At 40.5% G+C, this 18,721-nt stretch overlaps 2 protein-coding genes across 2 annotated transcripts; one reads left to right on the top strand and one right to left on the bottom strand.

Annotated features, from left to right (window-relative positions):
* The first annotated feature begins 4,316 nt into the window (after positions 1-4,316).
* Positions 4,317-6,116, top strand: foxe1 (forkhead box E1). Its single transcript, XM_008305451.1, has one exon. The coding sequence runs from the start codon at positions 4,583-4,585 to the stop codon at positions 5,675-5,677; it is 1,095 nt and encodes a 364-aa protein (XP_008303673.1). The 5' UTR covers positions 4,317-4,582; the 3' UTR covers positions 5,678-6,116.
* A 1,477-nt stretch (positions 6,117-7,593) lies between these two features.
* On the bottom strand, positions 7,594-18,478 carry spag5 (sperm associated antigen 5). The gene is made up of 25 exons (XM_008305450.1): positions 18,385-18,478; positions 17,523-17,593; positions 17,304-17,429; positions 14,931-17,218; positions 14,602-14,794; positions 14,329-14,445; positions 14,074-14,166; positions 13,820-13,954; positions 13,507-13,626; positions 13,317-13,409; positions 12,921-13,055; positions 12,717-12,810; positions 12,444-12,591; positions 12,288-12,338; positions 12,000-12,174; positions 11,434-11,567; positions 10,904-11,072; positions 10,421-10,568; positions 9,588-9,834; positions 8,718-8,850; positions 8,517-8,597; positions 8,273-8,422; positions 8,056-8,130; positions 7,868-7,948; positions 7,594-7,774 (listed from the first exon to the last, which is right to left on the bottom strand). The coding sequence occupies exons 2-25, from the start codon at positions 17,559-17,561 to the stop codon at positions 7,703-7,705; spliced, it is 5,097 nt and encodes a 1,698-aa protein (XP_008303672.1). The 5' UTR covers positions 17,562-17,593; positions 18,385-18,478; the 3' UTR covers positions 7,594-7,702.
* Positions 18,479-18,721: the final 243 nt, after the last annotated feature.

Here is an 18,721-nt window from a genome sequence, read left to right as displayed (position 1 = left end):
GCAAATGAACAATTCAAGGAAGTCTACATGACATGGTACTGCAGGTTAATAAAGACTTGAAATTGCTCCTAATATTTCAAAGTCATTTCTCTACTAGGTTAAATCTGATGACTTCTAACATTTGTTGCAAGAAGTCCTTGTAATACCTGTCTTATTTAAGAAAAGAACATTTTGAAAATGCAGATTTGTTCTACATATCACTCTAAAAGTCATACATAAAGCCATGTGACATTTCTGAGCCATCAGATATTGATAACAATTGATGAACATGTCATATATTGAGCCATAACTTTCAAACTAAAGTGCAGCCTTTAAAGTGGAAAAGTGGAAAATTTGAATATGAAGTTGCTATATTTGCATATTCAATGATTTCTTCATAAAAATCTAGATTTATTTTTTCTCTTACGACTCAACTTACATGAAATATATGTATTCTCAGTCAACCACATGTACTGTTAAAGCTTCAGTGATCTGCTCTTCTCCTCAACATCGCTGCATCGTCTTTATCTCGCATCAGTACAAAAAGCTACCCACCACCTGTATAGCAGCCGCTGAATGGTGCAAGTCAAGTGTTCAAATTCAAATATCTAATTTGTTTGTCTTTGTTTGGAGAGAGCCGTTTCTCGCTGGCGCAGCCAGAAGTGTAGGTGAGACACAAAGTGAAGAGCTCTTCATTTGCCTTGGCTGCAGCCCTGCTCTCCAGTGCAGCTGTCTCAGCCTCCAGCCGTCATTTGCGTCTCTACACTGCTCTGTGATGGAAAGGTGGAGGCCTCTCACGGCGGCATCAATGCATGGCTCCAGGGCCCTTAGCAGTGGAGGCTCCAAAGTATACGCAGTGATGCTAAACCCAAGTACACTTCAGGGAGGATTAGGGGCTCCCTATGCAGCTCAATGAGACTGATGCCACTGGAAGGGTTTGCAGCTTTAATGTGGAAAAATGCAAGAAATGCTAAAGAGATTGTTTTGGAAAATAGTGAAACTTTGCTGTCTCTGTGAATGAAAACAGTCTTAGCAAGTTGCACAACATGATCTATTTGATGCGGACTGTAAATCATTTAAGTCACTGAAGCACATCAACATGTTAAAAACGTTCATGAGCACAAAGGCTGACAGCGGTATTAGTTTTTATTAGCAGCGAAAGTCGTATGCTTAATCCAACAGCACCAACACCGAGATGAAAGGCTTGTGAACAAACATAAGACAGTAAATGTTGTGCGAGTGCCAGATGGAGATGCATAAGCAAACTATGGCAGCTATGAGCCTGAGCTCCAGTAACAACGGGTACCTGAGAAATTACTCACTGCTGATTGTTCTCAACCATCAAGCATAAGAAGCTGTCTTAGGCGAAGGGTGAGGTCCGCTGCGAATGACATGACATGTCCATCACATCTGTCAGAGGCTGAAGTGAAGACGCCAACATTCAAACACATGATTATGGTTCTGTGGATAAGACTGAATGAACTGAGTGCGATATTCCCTGAGTTTGCACTGTGCTCTGAAAACACAACTCAAATTTACTCTTTAAAAAACATTTAACTTGACAGGCTTAAATTTTAATGTAACATATATGCGCCACAAAATGCACTTGGGTTCCCTGCATCGTCCAGGACTTGATCTGTGCTCTTGTTGGTTTTAAAGCATAAGACCTTTGTCTATTTTCTACACTGTGTATAATATTCTTAGCCTTTTATTGTTTTTATGCCATGCCTTTTTGAACAGTGTTTTGATGGACAAAAAAAAAATCTGAATGATTTCTTGGTCTTGTTGTGAATGGTGCATCCAAAAGCAGTCGCATTAACCTGGTCTGCAATGTTTCAGACATTTTTAAGTATATTTCTGTCTTTTTTGGATAAATATTGGGTGATATTCAGATAACTGTACAAAAGTCTGTATGTTTGTGTGTTTCACAAAAAACTTAACATAAGATCACAGGATGGGAAACAGTCCAAACTTAACAGTTTTTGCATTTAGAAACCATAGATTTGTGATTTCTTCTTTTTTTTTTCATTTTAATTTGATAAATGAATTTTTAAAAGCTGTTTTCTATCTACAAATTGATTATTAGCAGCTGATTCTATCAGAATTAATTTACATGTATTTACATGTACCCTGCAAAATGCTCACAATGACGATGCACTGTCATCAAGGAGCGTGTACATTTGCCTGAATTTGAACATTATGCTAAAGACCGAAGATGGAAAAAAAGGGAAAAACACATGCGTTCCTCTCGTGGTATCCTTACATTAACACTGTCTGTTCACTTTGCCTTCGGAGAATGACAATGTTCTCACAGATTACTAACAACATGAAGTCAAACACACAATCAAACCTAAAAAAAAAAAATAAGAAGAAATGTATTATTCATTGGACTTCATTCAAAAATCCAAAATGAAGAGAAATAAATGTTGAGTTTAAGTAAGCAAGACATGACCATAAATTATACAAATATATCAGACATATCATAAAGGTTTTACTGTGTATACTGAAGAAAAATGAAATAACTTTGTCTTTTGTGTAAGAAATAGCAACTTATTCTTACTATCATAAAGGACATTGCATCAATTATTGAGCAATTCAGCACCCGTAACTTCCAGGTAAAGGTTTCACTAACTAGTCACATATTTAGAAATAATAATAATCAAAAAATAATTTTAAAGGAAATTGAAGACTAGCCTAAACACTAACACAGACAATCACAGATACCTCGATGACACCTGGATATTTTCACTAAATACATAAACATTATAAAACTAAAGTCACTTCTTAACAAATGTAATATTACACTTCCAATGTTTTTTTTTTTTATTATGCACTTTTTTAATCTCTCTTTTAACATTCTGTTTTTAGCAAGTTTTTAGATGCACCGTCTTGAAAAGCAAGCAAAGCAGCAAAGTTGAATCGCCTGTAAGTACCTTCAGGTCTCATGTTAACCTAAAAGAGCTCCTCGTCTCATCACATACTGCACCCAGCCCAGTATGTAACAGGGTGCTGCAGCCCAGGACACACGCATCCTCCCCACAGGACTAAACCTTTCATCGGGCTGTTTGTCTTAGCAAACCCACACTCTCCCTCCACGCTGCGGCTCTGACACATGCCTGCAGTTTTAACCCAGGCTTGGTGTTGAGGGGTGGGAGTGTGCTGCCGTGGTTCCCTCTCTGTTTGTTTAAGAGATTAAAATGGTGAACCCCAACCCTGAGGAGTCCCCGGACTTCATACCGCCTGAGCTGCTCGCAGTATCAGCATTGCCTCTGTTCTTAGTGACAGTGAAATGTAATAGAGTCAGATTAAAAGCAGATATTTCACAGCTGAGACCATCTAAGAGCGGGATCGGTCATTTAAATCCCAAAGTGTGTGCAGAAACACACTCATAGAGAGAGAAAAATATGTCATGACATTTGACTGTATGCCCAGTAAGTATTACCACCAATTCACAAAACCAGTTTCAATGAAAAATGCCTATGCCGAGAGTTGGTTATTCCTGTCTCTCGGGTTGCGTCCAGGCTTTATGATGATGGCTTATATTTTGCATGCTGAAATCACAGGAGGGCCTTTGTCTGGAAAACATTTACATCTCTTAACACAGCTGGCCTGTCCAACCACTGCCACAAAACAAACAAGGAAGCAAGATAGAAAAACAACTCATAGGTTAAGTTACCACTAAAGAGGTGTTTTAGTGTTAAACGTCAAAACAACATGGACCATTTTGGATTTTTTAAAATAAACTGAGGTCAGCTTAAAAAGGGGATTTGAATATTAAGAGGAAACAATGTCTGTCTGGACAGTTCTGGTGACTTAAACTAAATAAAGTTCCGGAAAAGAATTAATCTGATAGTCAGCAAGTAAATATATATAGTTTTTAAAAAAGTCACCTTTGAAAAGTCAGTGTTTAGTTTTTGATCAACATCAGTTGAAACTTTTTAAAGTCTAACAAGAAATGATTTTGAGAGCAGATTTTTTTTTTTTGCTCCAAGATAAATGTAACTGCATAACAGCTATTTATTTTGTATTTTTTTAAAAACACTCCTGAAATCGAAATATCCACCTGAAGGTATGCAGACTTTGTCAAACATGAACAATAGACCCTTATAAAGCTGAGGTATGTTAAGAGCATGTGATGCTCAGGGGGGTGTGGCCCTCGAGCTGTTCTGCGGCGGTAATACACTCTACAGGTAACGCTGAGTGACTCATTCTCACACACACCTTAAACACCACAAATGGCGTTCTCACACCTCAACTCTTCAACTTAACCTGACAACAAACTACAGGAGTAAAGCTGAACGAGCGCCGCATTTACTGACGGACGTTTTCTCAGAGAAGCAGATTTACTTCTACTGCATTTTAAAGACCTGCTGGATTTGGACTCAGAGACAGTGAGTTGTTAAAAACAAATGTGAGCTTTCTAAGCAGGATTGCATGTTGGCCAGAGCTCTTGTTTTGATTTGTCAAGGATCTAATTTGTTTCCACCAACATAGGGAACTTCCTCAAAGCTGTGGAAGTACTCACACTGTGCAGCTTTTGCAGCAAGTTCACTGTGTAATCTGTCTTTTTAAGGGAGTTTTTTTTTTTTAACTGTCCACAACAATGCCAGTGGTCAAAGTGGAGAAAGAGTCTCCAGCAGACAGCACCTTGCCTGCCTCCAATCCTCCACCACAGACTGAGGAGCAGCCCCGAGGTCGGAGGAGGAAGAGACCCCTCCAGAGGGGGAAACCGCCGTACAGCTACATCGCACTCATTTCCATGGCTATTGCCAACTCCCCGGACCGCAAACTGACACTGGGGGGCATCTACAAATTCATCACAGAGCGCTTCCCCTTCTACAGAGACAATTCAAAGAAATGGCAAAACTCCATTCGCCACAACTTGACTCTCAATGACTGTTTTATCAAGATCCCTAGAGAGCCTGGACGGCCAGGAAAGGGCAACTACTGGGCACTGGACCCAAACGCAGAGGACATGTTTGAGAGTGGCAGCTTTCTGAGGCGCAGGAAGAGGTTCAAGCGCTGTGACTTGAGCACCTACACCTCATATGTGCACGAGGCGCCAGTGTTCTCACCTGTCCAGATCACCAGATCTGCCGCATACACCAACTCAGTCTACCCCAACATGACAGTCAGTCCGGCCTACGGGCAGCAGCTGCCCTCTGCCTACTACCCCTCTTCATCACCTCCTGGGTTCGGACACGGTCAGACCCGCATGTTCAGCATCAACAACATCATAGGACACCCGAGTCCAGCCAGCATGCTGTCAGGTCAAGGGCCGGAGGGCTTACAGCAGTCCAACCGGAGCTTCAGTCCCGAGGGCCTTTCCAATGGATCCAGCCCCTGCAGCCTGGGACCTCCGGGCTTCCAGAGCCAACCATGCGGGGGACCTGTTCCATCCCGCTCCTCTTCACATCCAGGGTTCACCTACTCTGGGCCGAACAGCCATCCGCACCACCACCCACACCAGGGCTCGTATGGACAGAGTCACACCCAGGGCTATGCAGCGGGAGGACGGCTCCACGCCTCAGCTCACGGGCCTGCCGACACGATGGACCATTACGGCAGAGTCTCCCCAGTGCAGCTGGGCTCGTTCTCCCAGTATAACAGCGCTGCGGGTCCCATCGCCAACACTGGGGGATACCTGAGACACCCCACATACCCAGGGAACATGGACCGGTTTGTTTCTGCCATCTAAGCTTCAGTTAAAAGAAAATCAGACACTTAAGACGGCACTAAGTGAGCCAGACATTTCTGCGCACAAACGTGATTGCTTTTCTTTGTTCATAACTTTTATTCAGGACAAAACTTAACAGGCTGACCTCTGTTGACACAACTGTGATTTTCCATATTAATTCTAAAAAACATTTTCCATATTGATGGTAACCTACTTTTAGACATATAAGTTTAGTTTAAACGTCAAGGCCTCTTCTCAGTAAGAGCTCAAGAGTGTATAATACGTCTCATTTTGTGTGTGGTTGTTTTTCCTTTTTATCGTGTCATGACTTGAATGTCCCAGTAAAATATTTGCATTAGAGTTTAAATGACAGATTTGAAATGTTTGTATAAATTATTGTGCTTCATGGTCATAGGCTTTGCAATAAGTGGCTTGATGAAGAACATCAGCTTTAGTGCATCTGCATGTATTTTGTTGCCAAATGAAAATGCATTTTTAGTTTTGCCCTTTTTTTTTTGGAAATAAACAGCATGATATAGCACTTTTATTCTTCAAGAATAAACTATTTAAATTATTGATGAATGAATTGCTATTACAGTTTAAGCTGTCGTGCCAAAATATTACCCTATAATTGTTATGTTTTATTGTTCCCAGAAGGGAATTTGATTTGCAGCCAGGTGTCACACATCAGATACATTTGTAGAAGCTATAAATCAATGGTAATATAACAGCCAAAACATTCAGACATAATGCCACCGGGGATATAAAAAAAAAAAAACATTTGCTCCAACATTTCTTCTTCCTCTTCTTTTGTCCTTGTGTTGCTTTTTACGTCGTTTCAGCTCGGCTGGTCTGAAGTGTTGTCTGGAGCCGCAGTATTAGCAGCGACTGTGACCGGCCCCAATTATCATGTCCAGACATCAGCACAGCACTTACACATGAATCCACTAATCACGAAAATGAATTGACTTGTAACTCGATAGTTCATCCCATGAAGTTAAAACAACACAACACCAGGAACCTCTGCCACACTAAGTCTGCATGTCTGACAAGATGAGGCTCGTGCAGAGTCACTTCATGAAGACACGACTTTTCTATCAAAAAAGAAAAGATATACGACATGATGGTATTTTTCTTCTTTTGAAATGGTCTTAGTTTTTCTTGAGGCACACTCAATATAAAAATATGAGGATTAAATAAGAATGACAATAATCAGCAGATGGCGAGTTAAAGGGTTTTCTGAAGGACAATTAGTTTTTAATACGTACAGAACTGTCTTACAATTGAGTGAGATTTGATTGAGAAGAAGCAGCAGCTTGGTTTAAAGTCTACAAGCAGGAAAACTTTCGACTGATTTTCGATCGTTTATTTCCCCACAGTGCACTTACTCAGTGCGTATCTCTTTTCTGTGGTCTACATTGGCATTAACAGCACATGAAAACAAAAATTTACTGCGTAGTATATTAAGCTAAAGTTTGAAGAAGTGAAATACCATGAATGCACTTTTCCAAACTTTTACTGAATAATTAAATGTAGTGAGGAAAGAAAACACCCACGGAGTATTTAAAAAAAAAAAAAGAAAAGAAAAAAAAAGTTATTTTTTAATAGCTACACAAACACTAATGAACACCTTAATAATTTCATTGAATTCATAAATTATATCTAGCACAGAATCAACATTAGGCAAACATGAAACCTTTAAAAACCTGGTTTAGTTTTATCATGATGTGACAGAAAAAAAAAAACCTTCAGTGTAACTTAACGCTTTGAATCATGTGTTGTTATCTCAGTCTAGCTTAGAGCATCAATATATTCAGTGTACAGCTGCTGTTTTTTAGTTTCCATGAGGGCAGATATATTTTTTAAAAAACATCCTTTTTAATTGTGTCATTCTTTACTTTTAAAATGTAAAAGTACAACAAATAAAGACAGACTCATAAGACTTAAAAATTACTTTAATGTTACTAAAAATCAGTACACTTACAGCCATGAAGAGCTAAAACAAAACATAAATACAACGAACACGAGTGACAATAACAAAACACGTCAGCCAATGTATTCAACGAGCTGCTGGAGCTGGTCACAATTCTTCACAACCTCCGGCAAAGACAGCAACGTCTGTGTGGAGAAAATTAAAACATTTGTTACCGCAAATATCCAGACATGCTACAGACAGGATACCAAAGATGAAAAACAGACCGTGTCTCTCACCTCCCTGACTTTATTGATCATGTTGTTTAATATCTGAAGCTCATTTTCACTTTTCTGCTGGTTGGTCTGATGGATGATTTGCTGTGAGAGATGTTACAACAACATGAATATAAGACAGTTCTGAGATGAAGCTTTTTATGTTTCTCTACCACAATAGAGGAATCTGCTAGTACGTAGTCGGTACTTACGTGTCTCTTTGCTCTTTCAAGGAGTTTAACTCTGGTCTGCTCCACTTCCTGAAGACTTGCCTTCAGTCTTTCCACCTATAAATTAAATTCAACAGATATCTGAAAAAACGCTCATGAAACATGCTTTATCAAAAACAGGCTGAAAACTATGAGAACACATGAAAGATTCACACTATTTTGTTTATTTAATGCACATAACATTAATGCCCAATTATACCTCTTTCAATAACTGGATCTTCTCTTCCATGAAATGTGCTGGTGTAGCTGATTGGCCACCACCTTTCCTCATCTCCTCCCGCAGGAACTGAGTCTCCACCCTCGATTGCTGGAGAGCGCGACGAAGCTCAACCACATCCTTTCGTAAATCCTTAAAAATGGACCAATATTTAGAGAAAATTTAGGCAACGCTTCTCCACCAGAAAAATACAATGAGTTTTCAAAACAGTTCTTTGGAGGCTTACATTGTTTTCAGTCTTGTGTTTGTTTAGGATTTCCTGGGCCTCTTGCACCTCTGCTATCAACTTTGTCACAGTTTTCTCATCCTTTAAAAAAGGAAACATGTTTAAATAAACTTGTCAGTGTTTTTCTCTGCTTGAACAAATCATTTCCATCAGTCAGCAGCCTTCTGTAGCAATCGATGTCTAGTACAAGCAGTCCTTTACCTGCGCTTTCTGCTGCAGAGCCTGGTTTCCCCTCTCAACCAGGCTATTGAGACGGCCAAGTTGATGCTTCAGATCGAACACTTCAGCCTCATGTCTGATGTTTGCAGCCTGCTGCTCCACCTGCAGGCCACAGCTGGAACAGCACATTAGAGATTGTTGAAGGACATGTATTGTCTTGAATTTTACATTTTTGCAACAAAATACTTTTCTTTTGTAAAAATGACTCCAATCAACCAAATGTGAAAAATCTGGAGACAATTTGGAGAGAATGCAGAATCACTCATTTCTTCTAATCACAAGAAAACTTGTATTTAAAAACAAACAAACAACAAAAAAAACATACATTCTGTTATACACAAATTTGTCCATAGATACCAAAATCAAACTCAGATGCAGGTCCTATTTTAGGTCAGCGTTTGTATTCCTAAGTCCTCTTTCACATTTGTTTTCCTGGTAAAATAGCAGCAGTAAACTATTTTAACATCACCAAAACTATTTAGCAGGTGTTGAAAAAGTTAGTTGATATTTGAATATTTGACTATAAAAATTTTCGCCGATTCATTTCTGCTGATTAGCAGATAGTCATGTATTAAGCTCAACATGACAAACGTGCCAATTCCAGCTTTTCAAAAATGAGAACTTGCTCCTTTTCTCCATATTTCATTACTATAATCTGTGTTTTCGTGTTTAGAAACTTGTTCTGGGCCTTTTTTAATAACTCAAAAAAATCTGCTCATTAATGATTATTATTAAATTCATAATCCATCTAATGAATATATAAATGTATTATTCATAATCTCAAAGTAGCTTCACACGTGAAAAAGGCCATCTTTATGTTTTCGCCAAACAGAGAATTTTAATATCACTTACATGGTGGTGTGCAGCTCCTCCAGCTGAGCGTCTTTGCGCTGTTGCACCAACTTCAGGGTGCTGACGAGCTCGGTAACAGTGCTGCCCAGGTCCGCGAGCAGCTCTGCCACACTGTTCTGTTGCTCTGCTTCTGGTTCAGACTCTATTGCATTCAAATTCTTTTTCGGGGTGATGGCTGCAATGCGGGTGAAGGCGCTTGTCGTGCTGAACAAAGTTTCACACTGTGGCGCAGGTATGTCTGAAGGGTCTAAAGAGACAGCTTAGATTTCCAACTGTTCAAAGTCATTCGATGACATTTAATCCTCTATCAGATGAGTTTGAATTTGTCATTATATTTGTCCATGGTCGGTGCACAATGTTCAGTTTTACTTAATTGCAGCTCTACTCCGTTGGTGGCTGTGCAGATCAGCAACTGCCTCAAATTACTCTTGTGAGTCATGTGTTAATTTAAAACACAGTGAACAATTTTTTGTTGTAAATTTTAGATGACAGCCAGAAAATGAAGAGTGCTTATTATCCAAGGGAAAAATGTGATAATGACATGAGCAGATAACAGAAAAAGGACAAGAATAGGAACAACAACAATTACTGGAGCATGAGAACACGTCATGGTCGCCTCCTACCTAAAGAACACAGAGTTCTTTGTAGGATTAGGACCACTAAGCATATATTACTGCCTCTATTTCATAAAGGGGACACATGCTAAACATACAGTATATTTAAGCCATTTAAATGAAACACCTGTCACAGTAAACAACATAATTACATTACACCATAATAAATCCTATTTTTAGATCAGCTCTACTCATGACACGTGGGGTAAGCAACGATACCTGATCCAGCAGATGTGTCTGTTTTAACATCTTCCTCCTTCTCAGCAGTTAAAGCCACCATGATGCTGTTGACAAAGGAGCTGGAGGAGTGACAGCGCTCCATATTATGGACTGGTTGTGACTCTTTATCCTTCTGTGGTTCTGGTTTCTGAAACATAAGACATAAACCCAATTCTCTCTTACAAGCTAATTCCCAGCAGTGTTGCCTCAAAGCAGTTTCAGTGTTGTAAAATATGAGGTTTAAAAGCACAGGTACACTGAATGTACACATTTGTCATAACTGAATGACAACTGCGACGAGTGAAGGAATATTGTTATTGGTCCTTAACTACCACTAGTTACACATTTTTCATTTTACTAGAAAAATGGGTGTCTCTTTGTACATATCTACTATATGCAAGACTAAGCACATGAACAGTTTCTGGAACAAAACTGATGAACTCTGGGTAAGTTGTTCTGTTGTGGTTTGTGTTGCTGTGTTACCTGGTCACTGAGAGCAGCGTGCAGCTCGTTGGTCAGTCCTCGAAGTGTATGATGCAGCAATGTGATTTCAGTGACAGCCTGAGCCATCTTCTCTCCAAGCTCCAGCTCGGTTTCACTGGCTTTGGTCCTTGTGGTTTCCAGCTTCTCCTGCAAATTCCTGTTCTCCAGCCTGCATCACACATACACAAACAGTTAAGTTATCATTCAGCAAATAGGCAAAATGCTGAACAATTTTAGAACAATTTGTAATAAGATTAGCAAGAGATTTTTTTCAAGGACTTGGTATGCACAGAGACATGTTTATATTGATGAAATTATACTTTTAAAAAGCCAGTTCAGAGATATGACTTAATATCTTTGGCTTCACATTTCCTTCTAATCGCTCGCACAAAATACTAAACTGTTTCCACTAATATTGTACAGGCATCCAGCACACTGGGTAAAGTACAATACATACTGTGAAGAACGTGGTGAGCAAATAACAAAAGCAACAAATCAGACAAAATAAAAAAAAAAAGATTTAAACTTACTGAAGTTGACAAAGTTCTCCTTTGAGGTCCTCACACTCGATGTTCCTCTCCCGAAGCCCCTGCATGTTTGCTCTCAGCAAACGCTCACTTTCAGCCACCTGCTCCCTCGCCAACTCATTCTCCACCTGCAAGAACTGAACCACACGTAGACAAGAGAAACATGAAATCAATCATAAGACAAAAGTCATAAACTATTGCTACGATGACTGAATGAGCCTTTCTACAACAATAACAACAACAACAACTCACGATCGGCAATCTGTTTACATATTACAAAATATTCAAAGAGCTTTTATAGCTGAATGCATCATCAGAGAGAATTAGACTACAGGGGGACTTGTTACCAGATGACTTATGTTATGCAAAAATTGTACTGTTAGGCACAAAAGCTGGATCTAAGACTTTTACTTTACAAAGATATTTCTTTGGATTCTGGTCTTGATTCCTTAGATTATATGACAGTGAACAATTTACATGAAAAGTCGCATAAAGAAAAAGTAAGAGGGTCTTAGTCACACACATTTTCCAAGCAAACAATCCAACTTATATACAATCTCTGAGCTAACCTCATTCATTTCCCGCACGCCGTTGAGTTGTGTACAAACATCCTGGAGCTGCTGGATCTGCAAACTCTGAGACTGTGAGAGAATCTGCAGCTGACTGAGCTGCTCCTCACTCTGAGCCAGAGCCTGACTCAACTCACACACTCGCTCCTCCGACTGATCCAGTGATGCCGCCAACCTGGACACAGTCAAAGACAATAACACACACTGCAGCGTTAGTTGATGTTTTTTCTACAACATATGACGGCATGTGGAAATGACTTAAGTTGACTAGAGATCGTCACTACTTACTCATTTGCTCTCTCATTGGTTTGTTGTATGTCTTTCCATGACTGCTGCAACCTGTGAAATACCAGTAAGTTTTAAAGCACATACTTTGCTGCATTTGAATGTGTTTGCCTTTCTAAGTTCCTCTTGATGAAAATTGGGGGGGGGGGGGTGTCATACTTTGTAGACTCGGCAGCAAGGGCCTGTTCCAAGAAAGTGTAGGAGGCCAACGAGGAGGAAACTGTAGCAGACAGCTCTGTCACTTTCCTCTCTAGCTGACCCGTCTCCTCCTCTTTTTCTGTCAGTTTCTGTCGCAGCACACCCATCTCTGAGGTTAATGTAAAAACGAAAATATTTTAAGTTGGCAAATTTATAGGCTAATAAAAAGTAAAATCTTTTTTTTTTAAAAAGAGGGGATGAAATAACCAAAGGAAGATAAACGTCAGTTTTTACCTGATGTCAGAATTGTCACTTGCAGATTTAAATCACCAATCTGTTCTCTGGCAGTTTGGAGATTCACATGCACTTCATTTAATTCTTCTTCAATCTGTTGAGTGCAAGTTTGTTGAAATGATGAGCAAAATCTGAATTTTTATGAGGCGAGTAGAAAAGAGGTGCAAGGCAGTAAATGTTCAAGTTAAAATATGGACATCTGACCTGCTCTCGCTCTTCAATGGCTTGGTCTCTTGCAGAAATATGCTCATCCCTCTCCCTCAGAGCAGCAGCTGCCTTCTCATTCAGCTTCAGCAGCATGGGAGCAGTTTTTTGTATTAGGCTCCTGACTGTGAAGAGCTATGAAAAGATGACCATGTGAAAGCATCAGCATTATGAGCATTATCAGATTTAAAAACAAAGCTGTAAATGCTGTCACCATTCTAATATGACAGTATGTAGTTACTGCTTGTGGCTTAATGTTACAGAGGTTGAACTGCAATTTAAACGTGTGTAACAAAACACTATTGGCTTTGTTGTCATTACTTCTATCCCAACATACGCTATAACGGTTCTGTTACATGCCTACAGTCTATATAAGAACATATATATTGAACATACTTCCTTCATTAAGCTGGACTGTTCATCCATGGTTTGGGACAAAAGATCAGAAGCTGACGCCAGTGTTTCACTGTAGGTCTTATTTAATGCAACCTGCATTAGTAGAAAGCAAAAAGCAGAAATTAGACACACTGAATGTGAAGCCTAATAATTTGCTATTTAGCTTTTTGTTTTTGCCTGTTTTCTGTACCTGTTCTGGATAGGTCTGGTTTAGTGCAGCCAACAGTTCTTGCTGACACCCCACACTCTTCTCTAAAGCAGAAATTTCTGTGGCACAGTGTGTCCTCAGCTGATCCATTGCACTGAAGGCCTGGAAGGAGACAACCAGACACACATTCTTAAAGTAAAAATGGTCTAAAAATATTAGATAACACCACATACCTGGAAATAACTTTGGAAGGCACTTTGGATAGTCCCCTGAATTATTACAAGTAAAACTAGCATACCACTGCTCATACATTGAACCACTGAGCCCACGCAACGATTAAATGACTAGTGCTTACTGCCTCCTTGGCTGTGAAGGCCTCTTCCATCTGAATCCTCATGTCATTTCTTTGGTGAAGAGCTTCTTTGACCTTCTGGATCATTCTTGTCTGTGTCTCCTTTGACTTCTCAAATAGAGACTTCATGTGCCCGTACTAAACAACAGAAGAAGAATACACAACAGTTAGTGCATAACGTGATACCAGATACATAACTGTAGAGACATGCATTCCGTTGGTGTCATGTGAGAAAGACAGTAAAGATGTTTACTTACATGTGAAACAAGGCTTTGATGATCCTCTCTGACAACGTCACCCATTTCTTTCATGCTAGAGAGGGCAGCATCTGTGTCGCTACTTAAAGAAGTCTGTAGGGACAAATACACACACTTCCCTGTTATCACAGAACAATATCATGTCTCTCCATTTTCATCCTGCATGAAATGGAGTTAAATCATAAAATCCAGAGCATTCTATCTACAAAGATGAAACAACATGGACCATGGGTTATGTGACTGTTTGTGTCTCACCATGGTGATCCTCATGTCTTGCATACACTGCATAAGGTTCTGTAGAGAACTTCCATCTCGCTCCAGTTCACCAATCCTGCTCAGAGCTTCCATATATAGGTCTCTGTACATTGTAGTCTGTATGAGATACAAAACAAATAACTGCTGAAAACAAATATGATGGGCTCTATGAAAAGTAAAATCAGTGGAACGCTAGGATAAAACAATTTGATGGCATCATCAAAGTGAGAGAATTTAATATACAAACATGCCACTGATAGTTTGTGTCCTTACCTGACTAAGTTCGGTATGGTCTGTCTGCACTAGTTTCTCCCTGAGGTCTGAGGGAGCAGGGCCTGCAGGTGGACATACTTGTGCCCTGGCTGCTGCCAGCTGCTGCACCAGGGCCTCAACCATTATCATGCTGGTATTTAACCTCTGTTCCAGCTCCAGCCTGGGAAGACCCTGTAAGCTGCCTGGAGGTAAACTGAGACCACATAAACAGAAAGAATGCTGAATGGCAGATATAGAAATCGCAAAGCCAAATAAGTTGTGTCCATAATCACAAAACGTCAGGGGCAACCTAGCTTTAATTAACGTAATAACATAGAGAAAACACTCACTTCCACAACAGAGGGTCAGTCACAGTGCAGGAATCGACCACAGTGAATTCCCTCTTTCTCTCAAAAAGGCCAGATGTATTGAGGCTATGGTCCACCAGTTTCACAGGAGTGGTTCCCACACAGATACTGTGGGATTCTGCAAGAGGAGCTCCAGCTGATGGTGCCATGAAGGCAGTAGGAGCAGGAGCAGACGCAGAGACACCAGCCGGGCCCATCTTTCCTGATGCCAAGAGAAGGAATTCGGCCATCTGCCGAAGCTGCTGCTGAAGTGGACCATCTGGAATCAATGGGACATCCAGGACTGGCTTCTCAACCTTAGACTGAGGCGCTGCACAGAGCTTCTCTGCCAAGTCCTCAGCCAGCTCAGTGACTGGGTCTGGCGGGGGCTTGTAGCCCAGTGCAGTAGAGTTAAACAGAGGACGAGGTATGGGACTGTCCAAGTGTTCTGCCCATAACCCAGCAGGGTTGATGTTAACAGGAGCCAAGAAGCTTTTCTCACCCTCAAGAGCAGAATCATCAGCCAAAAACTGGTATTGAGCAGGAGCCCCATGATCCTTTAATAAATACTGAGAGGCTCTCCTGACAACAGGAGTGAGGATTCCCAAAGCTGAGGCAGCTGACGGACACTCTGACAAGGCTTTCAAAACATCAGCGAGATTCTCTGCAGGAGGTTTTTCTGCAGAGTTACAAAGAGCAGGTCCATTTCCAGATGAACCAAGGGCACTGTCTTTTGTCTCACTGGATTCAGAGGGTCCCCTTTTGGAGTACGATTGAGAGACATGTTCCAAATGCTGCTGTGCTTCAATGGGTGCAGGACTCTCTGCCGTAGATACAAGGTGACTGCAGTCAGAAATCTCAGTTCTATGAACTACTGAAGGCAAAGCATCTTCCTCAAGTTGAATTGTATACTTTGACAGTTCTTGTCGTTGACATTTAACAGTTCCGTTATCCAAAGCTTTTAAAGATGTGTTAGTTGGAGGAGATCCACTAATAGCTGGTGGGCCAGTATCTACCACACCTTCATCATTTTCCAAGTGGCTGTTAGGTTGTTTGTAGTCATCTTGAATGTGATGCTGTGTAACAGAAGTAAATACACTGCTGTGATCCACGACCTGGTCTTCGGGTAGTGGGGAGGTCTTCTCGGACAACTGGACATCATCTGATTTTTCAATCTGACCATCAGTTGTGATGAAAGAGCTGAATTTAACACTCTTTCGTTTGGCAGTCCGGTTACCAGCTACCACTAAGCTCATCTGTTTTACTTCTGCAGCATCTATGCTGCATAGCAATGGTTCCTGTGTTGTCGAAAGGTTGCCACGTGGAGGTGAAGAATAATTTTGAACATCACAGTACAGGTGATCTAAATGCTCTCTGCAGTTTTGCAAATCATAGTCTCCAGCTAACTGGCTTGGATCCTCACCATAACAGTATGACTCGCTGCTGGTTACAGTGTGGTTGGCTGGTAGTGGAACAGTCTCATCTGCAAATTTGGTACCTTCTGAAATTTCAATCTCTCCTCCAGTGCAGTTAAATGACTTGAAGGTGACATCAGTCAGTCCATGAGAAGGCTTTTCAGAACTTGGTATTTCAGAGGCAGTGTTGATGACAGGAGCAACTGGTTTTTCATTGTTATAGTACGGATGATCAGCATGTTCAACCTGACACTGCTGTCCATAGTCGACAGAGAAGTCTGCTGAATTTACAGTGTTGTCTTGTAAAGGTTCACAAAACTCTGTCTTGGGTAGAGGAATGGTTTCATCTTGTAGTCTGGTGGCATCTGAAACTTCTACCTCACCCATATCGCCAATGAAGGATTTCCAAGTCACACATTTCTCTCCACTGCAGTGATTCAGAAAATCTCTTGAATCTTGTGTGACTATTTTATCATCCAGGTCTCGAGAGGTTAGTGTAGTGTTGGGAACTTCACAGTGACCTGTTGTGTTGATATCAACAGAGTAAGACTCTTTTATCTCAGGATTGTGATAGGGATGTTCTATATGTTCACTGCATGACTGCACGACCATACTGTGAGACACAATTGAATCTTCGTTTTCATTGTTATACGTAGCCTGGTCTTTTGGCAAAATAAAGCTCTCTTCTGCACACAATGATGAGCCTGAAATCTCAACCTCACCACCAGCACAGATGAAGGATTTAAATGTTACATCTCCAAGTCCACAAGCAGTCTGAGCAGTTGTCATATCAGCGATGGAAGGACTGGTTTGTGTCACTCCGCTGGATGGAGGAGACTGCAAGTGGGGATCTGGGCCACTGAGAGGAATGTCGTCCTGTTGATAAGAATGAGCGGTCAACAAAAAGTTGCAAATGTGTTAAAAACAATGAAAGCGTTTCCAAATGTTAGTTAACACTTACTATTGTCTTTTTCCCAGCAGCAGTACTGAGCTGTGATTTTGATTTGAACCTTGATGGAGTTGATATGTGCAGAGATTCATTGTCCAGGCTTCTCAGAGGGGTACGCTCTCCAGATCTACTGAGGGACTAGCATCAACAAAAGTTGAATCATGGTTAGCTCGCTTGCTCAGTAATCATTTAACACTGTATATTGGGCATGAAAGAGAGCTAAAGTCTCACCAGGTCTTCCCCACTGGAACTTGACTTCCTGGAGGACATTATTCTGAAGTTCTCTGAAACTACCTGCACAGCTGTAAGAAAAGACAAAAGATTTCATACTGTTTTAAAAAGTGTTTTGTAAATTTCTTGGCTGATTAAACAACACTTGGGTATCGATGAGAAGGGTTTTCTAAGCTTCAGTCATTCATCCTGCTTATACTGACACCTAAGACTTAAAATTCAATTTCAAATTTAGTGTTTAAGTACAAAATCCAGTTCTTCTCCTCTGCAAAACACAATCCACAGCTCAGCCAAAGACAAGACTTCATCAGTCAATACTAACTTTGAAAGATATCCTGTTGATGTCACTAAATCAGACTGTCCAATCCTCCTAATGCCCAACACAGTATGAGTGCTGTAGATTTTGACACCTTTCACTTACACTGAAGGAGAATAGATCGCATCTATTTTAACAGCAAAAGGTACATTTTAAATACATTTCATTTTAAGATAGACTTGAAAAAAATTGTGTGTCTGTCCTTTAATCCACTATCCACAGAGAATTCTGGTTAACGATAACAAGTTAGCTAAGACGCTAACTTACTGACGTTAAATGACCTGTCAGGTTCAGGCAGTTGACAAAACAAAAATGCTTATTAGCACATTCATACGCGCTTATAACTACCGAAACCTGTCTTAAATCACGAAATACCACTAAATGTTCACACACCATGTTGCTAGTAATGATAACAGCAAAGGCGTATACTTGTAGACTTGAGAACGTTACCTCAGTCGTTCGCTAACGTTAGTTATGCTAGCTCAAGTTAGTTTTCACAGACTCTACAAAGGACATTTTATTTGTTTAAGTGTAAAATTACATTACCTTTCAAACGTTGACTTTAACCACAGTTGTAAAAAACTGACGAGTCCGGGGTAAACTAATGTTGTTGAGCTGCTATCAACCGCGTTTCATTCAAAACACAAATGTCAGCGCTGCTATTGGTCCATTTGTCTTCTTCGGTGGTTGAGTGATGCGCTGCACTCTACCGCCGACTGCTGCCCCCTACAGGAGCTCTGTCACTACTGCAGGGCGTCTGGTTGCTAACAGGAATCTATAGATTTCTATTATGCTCGTCATTTGTTTAATGTCTGAATATGTAAAACAACACCCATCTATTCAATTGTTCTTGCAGCCTTGTTGCCACATTCTAAACTCTTCT

Source organism: Stegastes partitus, unplaced genomic scaffold (genome assembly GCF_000690725.1).
Source record: "Stegastes partitus isolate 25-593 unplaced genomic scaffold, Stegastes_partitus-1.0.2 Scaffold2512, whole genome shotgun sequence".
Lineage (NCBI taxonomy): Eukaryota > Metazoa > Chordata > Actinopteri > Pomacentridae > Stegastes > Stegastes partitus.
The sequence above is the reverse complement of the archived record's forward strand: the minus strand, read 5'-3'. Positions and strand labels throughout refer to the sequence as shown.